The sequence below is a fragment of the Aricia agestis genome, chromosome 17, assembly GCF_905147365.1.
Source record: "Aricia agestis chromosome 17, ilAriAges1.1, whole genome shotgun sequence".
In the NCBI taxonomy this organism is placed as follows: Eukaryota; Metazoa; Arthropoda; class Insecta; order Lepidoptera; family Lycaenidae; genus Aricia; species Aricia agestis.
Window position 1 is genome coordinate 13,938,866 of NC_056422.1, and position 17,101 is coordinate 13,955,966.

Here is a 17,101-nt window from a genome sequence, read left to right on the forward strand (position 1 = left end):
ACTGTGCTTACGCGCGATGCTTAAATAATACAAAATTATGTGGGAGAAAGGCCTATCTTATCTGTGATCTACGTTGAGTTGAGTATCATCATTATCACTACTGTTGTATAGTTTCCTTACATTTTTTTTATTTTCAATAAGTACTACAATAATACAATATATACTTATATAATAGTTATCAACTCTAAATGACCAACTAGATTGTGCTCGTCCATTCTAAAAGTGCCTGCACGCCAAATTTAATAAAAATTGGTTAAGGCGACGCCTTGATAATTTGGCTGTAGCGATATCGATTTTTCTCAGCAATGGCCAACGACTAAAGCTAAGAAATTAAAGTTCTAGTCAGTATTCATCATGTCTTTGTCTTTAAATTGCCCATAGCATAACACGATTGGTCAACTTTTATAACACAGAATAATCAATTCAAAAGACCTCTGTAATAAAAGGGATTCCTATTTTGCCAATAGAGGAGAGTGATTTAAGCTTCCAAAATTTGTACATAGATTGGTTCAAGCATACACTTTAATTTGCCCATAGCTTTAAACATGAAATATATTTATGGTTTTTAATTTTATTTATTTATTTTTATTTTATTTTATTCAGAAAACTTACAGCTTTTCAAAAATTTCCCTAAGAGTACAATTATTATAGAAACATAAAGCCATTTTTAAAGTTTCACATATAAGTAACAAAAAAAAGAAAAAATAAGCATTAATATTATGTAACATGCAACAGTTGTAACTCGAAAATGAGAATAAGCAAAATAAGCAACAACACTCAATAGTCATTAACAACAAATAATATAGCTGAATCTAAATACAAAGATCACTCACAAAACGCACTAATTACTCATTGTAACTACTCAGTACCATAAATGTAGCAATTTTCATTTTTCAGTTTTAAAATACTCATTTGATAAAAGCCTACAAATCTCGGGCGTTTTTATTTTAAAGATGTCTTCAATATTTCTACCTGAATAAAACCTATTAAAACTTGCAGTACCTCTACACACAAATGCATTACGGCGGTAAAACGTTTTAAAGGGTGGGACATGAAACGGTAAATAATCACGAAAGTATCTACCGGGAACATTGAAATTAAATTTTGATAACAAATCAGGGGCATCAATGGCATTGTTGATAATCTTACATAAACAGACCAGATCTGAAATGTCTCTGCGATAACATAAGGGAAGGAAGTGAAATCTTTTACACCTTTCCTCATAGTTAGGAAGGTTAAGGTGGCACTTAAACTGAAGAAACCTTAGAAAGCGTTTCTGGATTAATTCAATTCTATTTTTATATATGTCATAAGAAGGATTCCAAACCTCGGAACCATATTCCAGGATGCTTCGTACATATGAACAGTATAAAATTTTGATGGCCTTAATAGATTTAAAATTAGTACTTGATCTGATAACAAATCCAAGTGCTTTAGAGGCTTTATTTACAATGTAATTAACATGATCATCAAATATTAATTTAGAATCCACTATAATTCCGAGGTCCTTCATAGAATTTTTGATTGTTATTTCCTAGTTTCTAAGGTTATAAGTATAATTAATTAAATTTGACTTACGGCTGAATGTTACCGCATAGCATTTTGATACATTGAGATCTAGTTTATTCCTAATGTAATATTCACTGAACCTATCCAAATCTTCTTGTAAAAGATGGCAGTCAAGAGGTGAACTGACATTTTTCATTATTTTTTTGTCATCCGCATATAATAGAAACTTAGAATAGCGGAAACACGTGTTGACATCATTAAGAAATATTGCGAATAACAAAGGTCCCAGAAGTGAATCTTGCGGTACTCCAGAGGGCAATGTCCACCTTGACATGTATCCATTGATAGCAACAGCTTGAGACCTATTGCTAATGTACGAAGTGAACCATCGGTATAAGTTACTTTTGAAGAAGAATAGAGTGATCAATACGATCAAAGGCCTTTGAAAAATCAGTGAATACTACATCTACTTGACCACCAGAATCCATGTTGGAGCTGATATAATCATAAGCAAGAATTAAATTAGAAGTTGTGGACCGAGACTTTAAAAACCCATGTTGCTCCAAGATAAACCAATGTCTAAGTGATGGGTAAATCGCGTTATAAACGATACGTTCATAAAGTTTTGCAAAAATACACAACTTAGATATTGGCCTATAGTTTTTTATACAAGACTTGTCGCCAGCTTTATGCACCGGAGTGATAAATGCTGACTTTCAGATATTTGGTACATAACCTTCATTTAGGGACCGCGAATATAATATTAACAAGGGAGTAACTAAGCTCGAGGCACACTTGACAATAAACAGGGGAGGTATGTCATCAGGCCCCGCGCCCTTATTCAAATTAACTGATTTTAGAAGTGTCAGTAAATTTTTGGGGTTCACTTCAATTTCACCAATGAAACTATGATTTGGCAGTGCTTCAGTACTAATATTACCATCGGAGGAACTAGAGTTAAGAAAATTTGCGCTGCTAAAAGGACACCGCCACCTAGTGTTTGATTTGTTAAGGAGTAATCTCTATCACGACGCCAGACTACATATCGACTATCAAAAAGTTATTGATCATGTATGCCATCCACTAACCTAAATAAATGTCATATGAAATAAGGTAAACATTTCTTTTAAAACAATTAGTTTTGGTACGGAGTCCACGCGCATTTTGATAATAGATGTTTATTTTAGATTCCATTTGTGAAATGTAATTAATGGTCGCATAAAAATATAATACTCGAACCAAAAAAATGAATAGTAGAGATTCTGATGATGATTAAGTGACCCTCGACATAGTAATAACGATCAACAATGTTACTTGAATAGGAAGTAATATCGTTACATTTTAGCACTGAGCAATCGTTAACAATCTCCTAGATGGTTGATAAATATTATGGTACCCCAGATTTCTATTCCTGTATAGCAATATTTCTGGGTAACTAATTAAAAAGGCAAATAAGAAATATTGTATTAAATAAAATAACGTTAAAGTTAAATCAAAGCATAAATACCACCTATAGATTTTTTTCACATTATTATATTTTTTTTAAATACTTAATACTTTTTTTCCGCAATATAAAGTAAAATTGCCCATAGATACATAATAATATTAAATTTAAAACAAAGCAATTTAACACCATAATATAAGCACGAATCAAATATAACAAATTCAATAGAGCAATACATAGATAGTACACAATAAAATAATTATAAGCGCCAGACAAATAAATCATTAGCGTTAGCGAGTGCGAGTGTCAGTTATTCAGATAATGCCACCACTAATTGTTTAGGTAGCCTAATACATCTTTTAAAAGTAAATCATATAATCTGTGCAAAAATATAGAAAAGCAATGGAGCTGCAAGTGCGTGATTCCAAGCAATGAATAATGGTATGTATAAGCGATAACTTATTAAATGAGATAATTCGAAATGTAAAATGCATAAAGCATACTAAGCTAATTTGCTTAAATCCATATCATTTGAAATGATGTGGACTGGTGTTCTATCATTTTTCCGGATGTGAATTTTACAAAACTTTACCCATACGTATTGAAATCCTTTTTGTTTAGAAAATTCTTTTACTCTTGTTAACAGCTTCTTAATATCAGGAACTAGATGATAATTACGCAACAAAAACCATTTTGTCGCTTACGCCCTTTGCATTATTTGCTGTTCCATTGCTTGTTTTCTATGAGAGACCGGGCTGGTCTTTCATAGATAACAAGCAATCTAAAACATATCCAACACGGTTTTTTTACTTTAGCGCGGCGTCACCTTAAGCAGCCTAAGCGTAATGAGTACATTTCTACTAATACTAATGCGAAAGTGTGTAGAGACACACTTTCGCATTAGTATTAAACAAAGGCTTAGGTAGCTCATAATTTTCATTTGTTTGTGTGTATTAACATTGGCACAACCATGAAAGAAATGTATGGATATTTAATTATAATTAGTGATATTAACAGGTACTTACAGTTTGAAAGTGGCGATATTCGAGAAAGTTCGATACTGAGCTAAAGACAGCTTATGCGTTTACTTTCTACTCGATAAGTGACTGGAGGATATTTTTAAATTAATTATCTCGTTAGGCACTTATACTCTACATATCATAGTTATTTACTACCTGAGCTTTAGTCAGTAGCCAGATAGCAGCCACCATGCTTCTATGCTTATAAACTATGCTATTATGATTTTTAAGAACACATTATCTATACTAATATTATAAATGCGAAAGTATCTCTGTCTGTCTGTCTGTCTGTCTGTCTGTCTGTCTGTCTCGCTTTCACGCCAAAACTACTAAACCGATTGCAATGAAATTTTGTACACAGTTATTCTAGAGTCTGAGAAAGGACATAGGCTACATTTTGATGTGGGAAAATATCTTATTTCCATGAAAATATCGATGAAAATTACTTCGCATTGCGCGTGGCCAGCGCTCATCCCGGGGGTCCTGGGTTCGAGTCCCGCAGGCGGAACAAAAAGTTTTCAATGTTCCTGGGTCTTGGATGTGTATTAAAATAATATTTCAAAAATCTTAAATATATTTTATGTATAATATTATAAAAAATCCAGAAATATATCGACGCGATGCAATGAACATTTTAGTTCTAATACGATTCAACAGATGGCGCTTTTTTTTACTTCGTTGTAACATAGAACTAATCATACTTATTAGTTATTATGTTTTTGTTTATAGTTTTTAATACGTTAGAATATTATGTTTAATAATATTATCACTTGCTATAATAATAATCAATCTATCTTATCTTATAGAACTCCTACTGCATTTCTAAGGAGTTCGAGTGTGTTGTGTTGGCCTATATTCCATCCAGAAAATATTTTTACATTTTAATTCTAATATATGAAAACAGATGGCGCTTTATTTTTTACTTCATTATTATAACAGAACTAATCATACCTACTTTATTATATATTATTGTTTTTATTCATAACTAGCTGTTGCCCGCGACTTCGTCCGCGTGGACTTTAGTTTATAGCGCGCGGTGTCAACAAAATTTGTGTCAAATTTAAAAACTTTTTAAAACCCTTGTAAGTGGTACCCCTCTTAGGGCCGCGCAGCGCGCTACACCGGAATGGCAGCGCTGAAAGTGCTCGCCTCGCCGCTGCCATTCCGGTGTAGCGCGGCCCTTAATTAATCAAAATACCCAAAAACAGCTGTGCAGTGTGCACATAATCTGTACTAATATTATGAATGCGAAAGTATCTCTGTCTGTCTGTCTGTCTGTCAGTCTCGCTTTCACGCCAAACGCCAAAACTACCGAACCGATTGTAATGAAATTTTGTATACTGATAGTCTAAAGTCTGAGAAAGGACATAGGCTACTTTTTTACTGGAAAAAAGGGTTGTAAGGGTCGTAAATTTGTTCAAAAAATTCATAATAGATGGCGCCGTGCGTCTTCTACATCGCGCTGACGCTTGCTCAAAAGTCTTTCTATTAGAGGTGGTATCATCTTACATTTAAGTCTCGATTTTTTTCGATTGTTATATCTATTCTACGGTATTAAATAACTCAGTACTTTATCTGTGCAGGCAGTGACGTAACCTTAAGACCAAATTTCACCAACGACTGTTAAAGTTAATGCTCGAATTAGTATCACGTTAGCTGTTTCGTTTTTCATATGAATGAAAGAGAAGACAGGATATTTTAACAAGCTGTTAACACTAACAGACGTTGGTGAAATTGGGGCTAAACCTATCAATGATAAATAGTTTATTGGTAAAGTTGTGTAATTGGGGGGCTAAATAAGCTTTAAAATTTGGCATAATATATAAAGTTTAACATACAAAAATGAAGTACTTATTGTTTGCACACTGCACAGCTGTATTGATTTAAGGGGTACCAGGGTTTTTTTTATAAAAGCTTTTGACACCAATTTTGTTGACATCGCGCGCTATAAACTGAAGTCCACGCGGACGAAGTCGCGGGCAACAGCTAGTATAATATAAAGCTATGATAGGACTTAGGCTTTGGGCTTATTAATTGTGACCAATTAATCTTTTTCCTTCTCAAGACTCGTTTTCAGTACCTGATTAGTAGACATACCACTTTCAAACAACGATTAAAGTTGAAAATAATACCCTTATAATATCAAAGAAATTTATTTACCTATTTTTAATTAGCAAATTCCGTAATTTCTTCCAAAACTCCTCCGCCTCCTGTTCGTTCCATGACAGATATATTTTGGTTTTCAACAGGAACTTTAGGGTTGTGTTCAACTGTTTGGCATCGACGTCGTCTAGCCTGATCAGAAGCAGAGGATCATAGGCTGTCCCATCTTCCATAAACAAACGATGGTACTCGGCCAACTGGGTCTCCCATCTGCACCATTGGGACTTAGCGAAGTTTCTACTTACGATGAGTATAATATACTTACTAGAATTAATACTGGCTAATATGGACTCGGATATGAAGGAGCCTATCTCGAAATCTCTCTCGTAAACGCATAATTTGAAGTATGGTGGTTTGTGTTCGAGCTGCGACACCATTTCTGACACAAAATCTCTATCCTCATTGCAATATGATACGAACGCATCGTACTTGTAACTCATACCTTGCAGTGCCTCCTGCTTAGCTCCAGAGAGGCCTTGAAAGAATTTCCTGCCTATCGCTATTCGGGCAAGAAATAACCAGTACTTCACGTAAATTCTGTATTTGTAAGCTGTGATGATCAGTAGTGCGACTACCATCACCGAGATGATCGTCGGAGCGGTCCACATCAGCACCATTATGCTAGTTATCTTCTCATACATCAAGCACCGAAGCCTCTTAATCGAGGAGAGAAAGTCAGCGACTCTTCTGTCCTCCCAAACGTCGGGGCTGCTGCACAGAAATTCCGAGTGATAGAAGAATTTTCGCAGCCGCTCCGAACCGTTCGTCTGGAGCCATAAGAACGATTTGTACATGGAGATGCAATCGCAGACGAAAACATTGTCCAGCAACTGAATGTCCACGGTGAAGTTTCCTTTGTAATTTAATAAGTAATCTATATCCTGAACCATACTCAACGTGAACTGTGAAATTTTGTTATTGGCTAAATATAATTTAACCGGTCTAATCCCTGAAGCTAAAAATAGAGGTTCCCACCAGGATACCAAAAGGTTCTCGCTCAGATCCAACACTTTTAAAGACCTCAAGGGCTCCAATGTCTTGGGAGTTATAAAGTACAGTTGGTTATTGCTTAGAACCAAGCGAGTTAAATTCGGCATCATTCTAAATATGTTGTCATCATCATGGAAATGTTTAATGCCACAATTTTTGAGTATTAGCACCTTTAATTCATTTAGACCTACGAACATTGAGCTTGTTAAGTTAGCCGTTGCTGTTAGCGGATTATTAGCTAAATTGAGTATTTCTAGATGCATGAGAGACTTAAAAGTACCGGGACCAATAAAATATACGGTCCCATTTTCTAAATTAAGAATTCTCAAATTATTTAGCCCTCTAAATGTGTACTCAAATATGGACTTAATTCTATTGTATGATAAATTCAGAACTCTAAGCTCTCTACTCTGAGTAAATGCTTCTTTGTCTATATCGTAATACATCGGTGACATAGCAGTACCTTTATTATAAGATAGGTCTAAAATGACAATTTGATCATCGGATACGTTTTTAATGTGTATGCCTGGTAAGTTATTTCCACCCAGCATTAAAATACGAAGATTAGGAAATATGGTTGATGAAAATGCCTGTGATCCTAAACATAGTGCACTAACTCTACGTAGATCGACCATCTGAATATTATTCATCCTTGGAAAAGCATCGTTTGATATTATTTCAAATTGATTGTCTGCTAATATAAGTTTCCTAATTGTCGTATTCGCTATGATTTCCATTAGATGTCTCGGGGGAACCCTGCGAAACCCCATCCCCGAGAGATCAATAGAGTCTAAATTGATGCCCGCCTTATTTAATCTAACTATAAATTCACTGATCAATGATGCATTCAAATCATTTTGTCCAATACTCAGCTGCGTGAGTCTCTTGAAAGGCAAGAAAGAGTTTGGATGTATATAATCGATTCTACATAACTTGAGATCAAGTTTTTCTACAACTGTTCCAGTCATATAACTGAATGCGTCCTCTGCAATATAATCAAAACCATTTTCTGAGACATCTAGATGCTCTAGTGCCGGAAGTATACTAGGCTTAAGAGCTACAGTAATCATCTTAATATTACTAAATCCATTGTTGACGAACGTTAGTTCTCGAAGATTTTTCAGTCCGTCAAACACATGCGGTTGTATCGATTCCAGATTTGAGTTATACGATATTGATAACACCCGCAAGTGAGTTAAATTCCTAAATATTCCTTCCTGTATATTGTATAACTTGTGATTCGCTTCTATTTTCAAAGTCTTCAAGTAATAAAGTGGGTCCAGTTGACCCAGTCTTATTTCTTCAATCACTGATGTTCGCACCACAAGCATTTCGCTTCTCACCCTTAGCTGAAACAGATTTCCCTAGAAATTATAATTTTCGTCTACTGTTACACAAGTTGTTTTAAATGTTGGACCTATTTTACTGGCTCATTACTCAGGCAACTAGCAAAGATTTTAAGATTTTGATGTTGTCTATTCAGCGTTTGGATACAAGATGCTACGATGTATGGAAAATTATTTTGCACTTTTTATGTTCAGACTTGTTTTATAGAGTTTAGATTTTGAATCCATATCTTACAGTTACTTTGTTTTTTGCAGGATTGTTAAAGAAAATAAAAAACTGCCTTACTGTAAAACTGTTTATTAAACTTACTATCACATAATAGAGAGGTAGGTTGTTACTATTGAGGCAGATTGGTAAAATGAATTTAACAACATTTTAGTTTGGATTTTCTTATTTTTACAGACGTTATACATATTTTTTGTTAATGTCTATAAGCTACTGCAACTTATCCTAATTATTATTAAACTTCTTAACTGTGAACACGTATTATTTTGAATTTCGAAATCTATGATATTCTTAGCAAATTAGCAAATATGACTCATCACAATCGTTCAAAATAGTTGCTGGTTTATTAGCAGCTATTTGGCACAATTTCTTAATGTAATACATTAAAAATCAACTTGGGTATTGTTTGTTTTTCGTTAACGTTTTTCTTAGTTTCTCCCAAAACTCATTGGACTTATTTTCATTCCAAGTTAAATAAACTTTTGTCTTCAGAAGAAACTTCAGCGTTGTTGTCATATACTTAATACCAATATCCGATATCCTAATCAGCACCAATGGATCATAAACTGTCCCATCTTCTAAAAATAGCCTATGATACTCTGCGAGTTGCGTCTCCCAACGACACCATTGAGATTTAGCAAAGTTTTCACTTATAACTAACAATACATATCTGCTTTCGTTTATACTTGATAATATCGACTCTGATATGAAGGAGCCTATTTCAAAATCTCTTTCATAGACACATAGTTTAAGATACGGTGGGGTTCCCTCTAAATTTGACACCATTTCTGATACGAAATCTCTGTCTTCATTGGAGTATGATATAAATGCATCGTACTTGTATTCCACTTTTTTCATTATTTCATTATTCACTGGCGTTTTAATAAATCTTCTTCCTAAAGCCAATTTGGCCAAAAATAGCCAATATTTGACGTAAAACCTGTGTTTGAAAATAACAATTACAATAGAAGATATAAAAATTAAAGTGAATAGCGACGGTGCAGTCCAAACTAGGAGCATGATTTTGGAAACCTTTTTGTACATTATGCAATGTAAATTTTTAATCGTTGAAATGTATTCTGACACTTTATGATTTTCCCAAACGTCGGGAGTGCTGCATAGCATATTTGAATTGTCGATATAATTTTCGAGTAAACCTCCGTATAGACCTTGCATTGCGATATAGGTTTTGTACATGGCGCTACAATCACACACAAAAACGTTGTCCGAAAAATCTATCTCCACAGTGAAATTGCTGCGAAGTAAATAAATTAAATCATCTATCATAAATTTCGTGAGCTCGGATATTTTGTTATTCGTTAACAGGAGACTTTGGAGACGTACACCAGATGTAGTGAACACAGGTCTCCACCATGACACCATTAAGTTCTCACTCAAATCCAAAAATTGTAACAATTTTAATGGCTCTAGCAATTTATCGGTGATGTAAGAAATTTGATTATTCTTAAGTATCAAATGTGTTAAGTTCGGCATCATTTTGAATATGTTATCATCATCGTAAAGACGTTTTAGTCCACAGTTCTTCATATTTAAAACCTTTAGCTTATTCAGACCTTCGAAAATTGCACTGGTCAAGTTATGACGGTCAGTGATATAATTATTGTTGGCTAAATTTAGATTTTCTAAGTGCTTCAACGGCGAAAAAGTTCCGGGACCCATGAAATAAATCGTTCCGTTCTCTAGGTTTAGTATTTTCAAATTTTTAAGACCAATAAATGTGTAGTCGTAAATCGATTTGATTCTATTGAAAGACAAATTAAGAATCTCCAACGACACACATTTGATAAATACGTCTCTGTCTATTTCATAGTACATAGGATTGGACGGCGGTCCCTTGTTGCCAGATAAGTCTAAGAATCTCACCTGTTGATTGGGGATATGTTTTATGTGTATCCCTGGCAAGTTGTTCTCTCCCAGTAATAGGATTCGCAAATTGGGAAACTTTTCTGGTGCAAAAGTCTCGGCTCCTATGCTTATCGCCGACACCTTTCTCAAGTCGATCGTCTGAATATTTTTCATGACAGGAAAAGCGTCATCTGTTAGAATCTCGAATTGATTGTACGCCAACATCAGCGTATTTATAGTGGTGTTAGCGATTAGGTTTAAAAGTTTCATCGGAATTCTTTTCCTGAATCCCATGTCTGACAAATCTAGGTAGGTTAAATTGACATCATGAGTATACATTTCCCCAAGAAATCCGCTTATTATGCTGCAATTTAACTCATTGCTACCGATATCTAAATGTGTAAGTAGTTTTAATGGCAAAAAAGTCTTGGGATGAATATAATCGATCCTACATAATTTCAGATGCAGTCTTTCGAGCTGTGTACCTTCCATTGGAATAAATGTGTTTTCTGGTATTTCTTCAAAAAGGTTCTTTGACAAATCCAGCATTCTGAGAGAAGGAAGATTATTAGGTAAAAATGCTGGCACTATTTGAACGATATTCGCAAATCCATTGTTAATGAGAGTCAGTTCCTCCAAATTCACTAATCCCCTGAACAAATCTTTATGGAGCGTTACTAAATGTGTGTGGTAGGAGATGGTGAGATTTTGCAGCTCTGTCAGATTCTGGAAGGCGCCCGGTTGGATGTATCTGAGCTGGTAATTGGCTTCCAATTTTAGGTCTTTTAAAAAATAAAGGGAATCTAGCTCACCAACATGAATTTCTTGGATAACGGTGGTGCGTAGCAATAAATTGTCGCATCTCCAAGTAAGCTGAAAGAAAGAAAGAGATGTCACTTGGACATAAATATAAATAAAGTAATTGAAAAAAAAACAAAAGACTTTAGTGGGATTTACTTAGTCGATTTTCAAGAGTCACTAATTAGCTAACTAATTAGCACAATTTTAGAAATCCATTTTACTAGAAATTTAATTAAATGACATCTAAGTACAACACAGCAAAAACACGTTACGCACGACCGATTTTTTTCGATATCTGGTTTTCAAAACATTGTTAGAAGATATTTTTGGCCATTGCAGTGCCTTTGAAAAGGTTTAAAGCAAAAGTGATTCCGCGTTTATTTTTTCTCCTACTTAAACATTGCAGGGTATATCATACTTTATATTATATTTACCACTGAAATTACGAATAAATTAATACCTAGCATTTTATTATAATTTTGTACATCCGGGTCGTAGCATCTTATATCTAACGTTTAGCAAGAGAAACTAATACATGTACCTACATCATGATAGTTAAAAAGAAATATTTAACTTTTACTACATTTGAATATCAATGAATTTAATTGATTTTAGGATCTCAAAAGGAATTACCTTTGGAAACTTCTTGCACTCGTAATTCCCGAAGCACACAATCGTCTTTCTACCTTTGGTCGCTCTGCACAGGCACCCCGACTCCTTATCCTTGCCTATCTCCACAGGCAGGGCCTTGGAGTACTTGTCCTCTGGCGGCGACAGCATGTTTCTGGTGATTTCCTCGTAGTCCTCTAAGAGGGTGCCTCTCCCGTACTGCGAGTAACACAACAGCAGCCACAGGAAACTCGCAAACCACATTGCTCGATGGTTGTTACCTGGAAGTGAGTGGTGGTTTTATTATTGTCCAGTTTAAGTTTGGTTTTCATTGTTTCGTCACTTGTTTCATACTTATAAAACCCTTTGAAAAATGAAAAGTAAATGTTTATACAAACTATACAATGTCTTACATTTTCTTGTGACTTTTCTAACGCATAAGACGAGGATAAAACATTAATAGAGTATCTTTTGTGTCAATATTTTTATTAACGGGGATTGAATATTGATCATGAATCTAGTAAGGACTGTCTAGGGTTCCCAACCCTCCTGGATTGCCCGGGAGACTCCGGTAATAATGCTTAACCTCCCGTCCTCCCGGAGAACGATAATTTTTCAAAAACTTTTTTGTTTATGAAATAAGGGGGCAAACGAGCAAACGGGTCACCTGATGGAAAGCAACTACCGTCGCCCATGGACACACGCAGCATCAGAAGAGCTGCAGGTGCGTTGCCGGCCTTTTAAGAGGGAATAGGATAATAGGGGAGGGTAAGGAAGGGAATAGAGTAGGGAATTGGGCCTCCGGTAAACTCACTCACTCGGCGAAACACAGTGCAAGCGCTGTTTCACGCCAGTTTTCTGTGAGAACGTGGTATTTCTCCGGTCGAGCCGGCCCATTCGTGCCGAAGCATGGCTCTCCCACGTATACCTTATAATAATTATTGCAAAATATATTGACTTAGTGAAAAATTGTAAGATGAAGTTGGACTGGGCAATCATATTATTTGTTCGAAGAAAATCGCTTGGATTAACGCTGCCCGCTGGGCTTACTAATGACTTCTTTACAAAATTGAAAGACAGAAATGGTCCCGAGACTATGTTCTTTGTCATGTTAAAAAGTATTTAATATTTTTAAGCTAACCATAGCCTTTATCGCTGGCTTTTATAAATAAACTTAACACTCGTCTAGCATTGTTTCAGTTCGGCAGACTTCGGCACAATATTTGTGTGCGTTTTTTTGCATTACATCCCCCCCCCCCCCCCCCCCTTACAATTCTCCTTTCGAGAGTTGGCAACCCTAACTGTCAGTATTAAGAGCTTACTGAGAATTACGATTTCATTAATTTTTGATAAGCGTTATCAAGATTTTTGATAAGCGTTATGTCACTTGGCCCTTAAAAACGCATTTTCTTTTTGCTCAAAAAATATCAACTTTTTTGGAGACAACTTTGTCTCTTTACTTTTATTTCATTTTAGCTTCGTTTAGTACTTGTCGCCTATAGGCTATAATTAAAATGTTTTAGATAAATGGACTAAAATCAAAACTTTTAAAATATTAACTCAAGCTGTAGGTATCAATTATCAGCTTAACCAATAATATTATCGCAAAGAAAATCTTCCTAGCTGTGCAAACATTTCCAACGTAAAATAACTGTTTGTTAATGAGATAACAAACAAAAGCTATACACATACCTGCAGTCGTAACATACTTATTAACTACGAGTGATTTTCTCTGACGAGTTATAAGTTGTGACCAAGTTTGTGGTCATTGTCTTTTCAACAACTAGTAATGAAGAATATTTAATTATACAGGGAGGTGCTTTGTAAAATGAAAATACGCTTGTCGCCAAGGTGGGGCACGGGTAGGGTGACCAGATGTCAGGAATTCTTCTGTATAATATATAATAATTTTCCTGTGTAATATATTACACACACTACAATGTGTGTAATATATTTCCGTTGTCTGGTACTCGTAACACAAGTCATTCAGGTACTAAATTTAAAAAGTAATTAAAGAACGTTTGTGTGCCAAAGCCTACTATACGGTCAAAGATTTCCTAAACGATAGCACATCTTGGGAGTAGGATGGCTGCTTGCAAGGCTGCTTCTACATTTATTATATGTGACTTACAATTGTGTATTCATATTGTATAGATTAAGTTATTTACATTGTAAATTTTATTTTTTTAAAAGACAAATTTTCCACTTTTTACTAAAAAGTGGCCCTGTGCGAGTTTCTTACGCCGGTTCTTCTCGCCGGGTTAGTTCCCGAACCGGTGGTAGGCAATATGTAGTTCAACATTCTGAAAATATTTGATTCAAATTTATTCAGAAATAAAACAATTTTTTATTTTAATTTTTACTTATCAGGGCCATACTGACGTGGTGTGAAGGGTCCAAAGATATTATATTATTATACGAGCTTTTGCCCGCGGCTTCGCTCGCGTTAAGAAGTATTATTATATACTAACTTTCATCCCCTATTTTAACCTCTTGGAGGTGGAATTGATCAAAATCCTTTCTTAGCGGATGCCTACGTCAAAATATCTACCTACATGCAAAATTTCAGCCCGATCGGTCCAGTGGTTTGGGCTATGCGTTGATAGATCACCATGTCAGTCAGTCACTTTTGAGTTTTATATATAGGTATAGATTATTGTTACATGCTGAGACTCGCAAAATATTATAAGGCTAGCTGAAGACGTAGAAGATAACGTTAAGCCTACGGTAATTACGAGAGATAGACGTTACAAAAGTTACACAACAAATTTTGGCACTTATCTGCTCATTCAGGTAATCATAATATATTTATTTTAGGAATCTAAAGACGCTATTTCATGAAGGTGAAAAAATAAAAGTGACATTGAAGACGCTCGCTTGTATATCTGGGCTTATATGATCTATATAACTGTTTCTTATGTTTCTTCAATCGACTACATCCTACTCTCGCTGTCTGTTCTTAATTCTTATGTATGCACAGATATTTGAAACAACGCTGCCGTCTTGGCTTACATTTGGATCAAATTTTTGAAAATAGATGACAAACAGACAGATAGGCTACTTCTTATCTGTATTTTGTACTGCGAGATTTTAGTTTGCGCATGTGAAGTAGCGAGGAAAACTAGTTGAAGTATTGTGGTATAAGGTGGCATTATATTATCAGATTTCATTTTCAAACAAAGGGAAAAAAATGACTTTGTTTGAATACTACTTAAGATAACAAAAAACTTAAAATGATATGCGTAAATAGTAACGGAAAATTCACAAATGTTTGCTATTTCAACTTGACGTTTTCATACGGTAATATGAAAACGTCAAGTACTCGTATATAACATGACGGTTATGAATAACAGTGGTATCAAGATTAACCCTTGGGGCACACCCAGCATCACACTTTAAGCGAATACAATTGATTATACTGTTTTGCAATCCATACTTATATAATATTATAAATACGAACGTGTATCTGTCTGTCTGTTAAGTACCTCTTTACGCCCAAACCGCTGAAACGATTCTGCCGAAATTTGGGCATGGAAATACTTTGAGCCCCGGGAAAGGACATCTAAGGATACCTACTTTTTATCCCAGAAAAAATTACGACACACGCGATAGATAAATTACGACGCATCGGAGTTGCGGGCGTCATCTAGTTTATTAAGTATATTTATATTTACGCATCTTGTTATATTTTGATCTATTAATAATTAACACTCAAACGTAAGACTTGATCTCAAGCATTTGATTCACTTTTGTTAACGAGTTCATTTGGCTTAAAAAGTTTAAAATTTTCTCTACAAATGAGAAACTGATTTAAGAAATAGTAATCCCTCACATAATATTGTGAGTTAGCTGCTTGTATCATCCATACAATAACAAGAGTGAAAAAATCATCAATACTATCATTTTACGCTTAAATCTTGATTGATTGTTATTTGTATATGTCGTAGGATGATTTGATAAATCCGTGTTTTCGCGAAATCCCTAGAATTTTCGCGAAAATTCGATTTATCAAATCATCCTACGATGTCGTAGGATGATTTGATAAATCGAATTTTCGCGAAAATTCTATGGATTTCGCGAAAACACGGATTTATCAAATCATCCTACGACATATATAGAAATTCAATGCATTACAAATATATTTAAATATTTATTATTAATACTATTTATGGAAACGAAATATATCTTAACAGGAACGAATCCTAATGAGCAATGAAGTAACATATTTCCTTTTCCAATTAACAAACTTAACAAGTACGAGAACAGAAACCATTGAAAATAAAGAACTCAAGTCAACGTCAAAGAAAAAAACAACAAACCTTGCGCAATATGAATCGCGATCAATCGTTACAATCCTTTATTCTCAGCAAATACATCAACTGGATCATCACACACCATGCCATTTAGCCAACCATCGGTACACACATCACAATCATACTGTGGAGCTGCGCAATTTTTCACGTCTTCTGTCGGATATCTCACACCAAACTGAGTAAATGCCGTCATCGCAGAAACAATATTTACATATTGTGATAATTACATTAGGTCTCCGTTGTAAAGATTTCGCGCAAATTCTATCCGCATTCTAGGGAAACTGAAGGGTTCTTGAGAATGCTGATGAGCTGGTTCTTTTAACCTGGGCTCTAGAACCAAGAAGTCCAAGAAATATTGGATTTTGAAATACATTATATAAAGATTATAATTTATATGAAAATTGTTATAGAAATCATACTCAAAAGACGCGCTATTCAAGTATTAATAAAGCATTGACGAGTCTAGAAAAAATTCGTGGGTTTTTCTAATAAAATACTAGAAATAAGTGCTAAACAGTAAAGCGAAAACGGGTTGTTCAGCAGAATCATGGCGGCGCCATCACCATAATAGGTAAATAAAAAATATAAAAAAACTCAAAGGTGACTGACATGGTGATCTATCAACGCACAGCCCAAACCACTGGATGGATCGGGCTGATGCGGGCAGGTCATAATATTATCTATGTTATGACGTAGGCATCCGCTTAGAAAGGATTTTGATCAATTCCACCCCCAGGGGTTAAAATAGGGGATGAAATATTGTATTTAATAAGTTAATACTAAAGGTAGTATATACTAAAGGAGCAACCAACACG

At 34.9% G+C, this 17,101-nt stretch overlaps 1 protein-coding gene across 3 annotated transcripts; it reads right to left on the reverse strand.

Annotated features, from left to right (window-relative positions):
• Positions 1 to 6,123: 6,123 nt before the first annotated feature.
• LOC121735191 (toll-like receptor Tollo) lies at positions 6,124 to 16,517 on the reverse strand. 3 transcript variants are annotated; one of them, XM_042125911.1, is made up of 3 exons: positions 16,293 to 16,495; positions 11,998 to 12,254; positions 6,124 to 8,474 (listed from the first exon to the last, which is right to left on the reverse strand). In XM_042125911.1, the coding sequence occupies exons 2-3, from the start codon at positions 12,235 to 12,237 to the stop codon at positions 6,129 to 6,131; spliced, it is 2,586 nt and encodes an 861-aa protein (XP_041981845.1). In that variant the 5' UTR covers positions 12,238 to 12,254; positions 16,293 to 16,495; the 3' UTR covers positions 6,124 to 6,128. The 3 variants fall into 3 exon arrangements, with proteins under 3 accessions (XP_041981845.1, XP_041981846.1, XP_041981844.1); XM_042125910.1 differs by lacking the exon at positions 6,124 to 8,474 and adding an exon at positions 8,955 to 11,436 and having other exon boundaries at positions 16,293 to 16,517; XM_042125912.1 differs by lacking the exons at positions 11,998 to 12,254; positions 16,293 to 16,495 and adding an exon at positions 11,376 to 11,426.
• Positions 16,518 to 17,101: the final 584 nt, after the last annotated feature.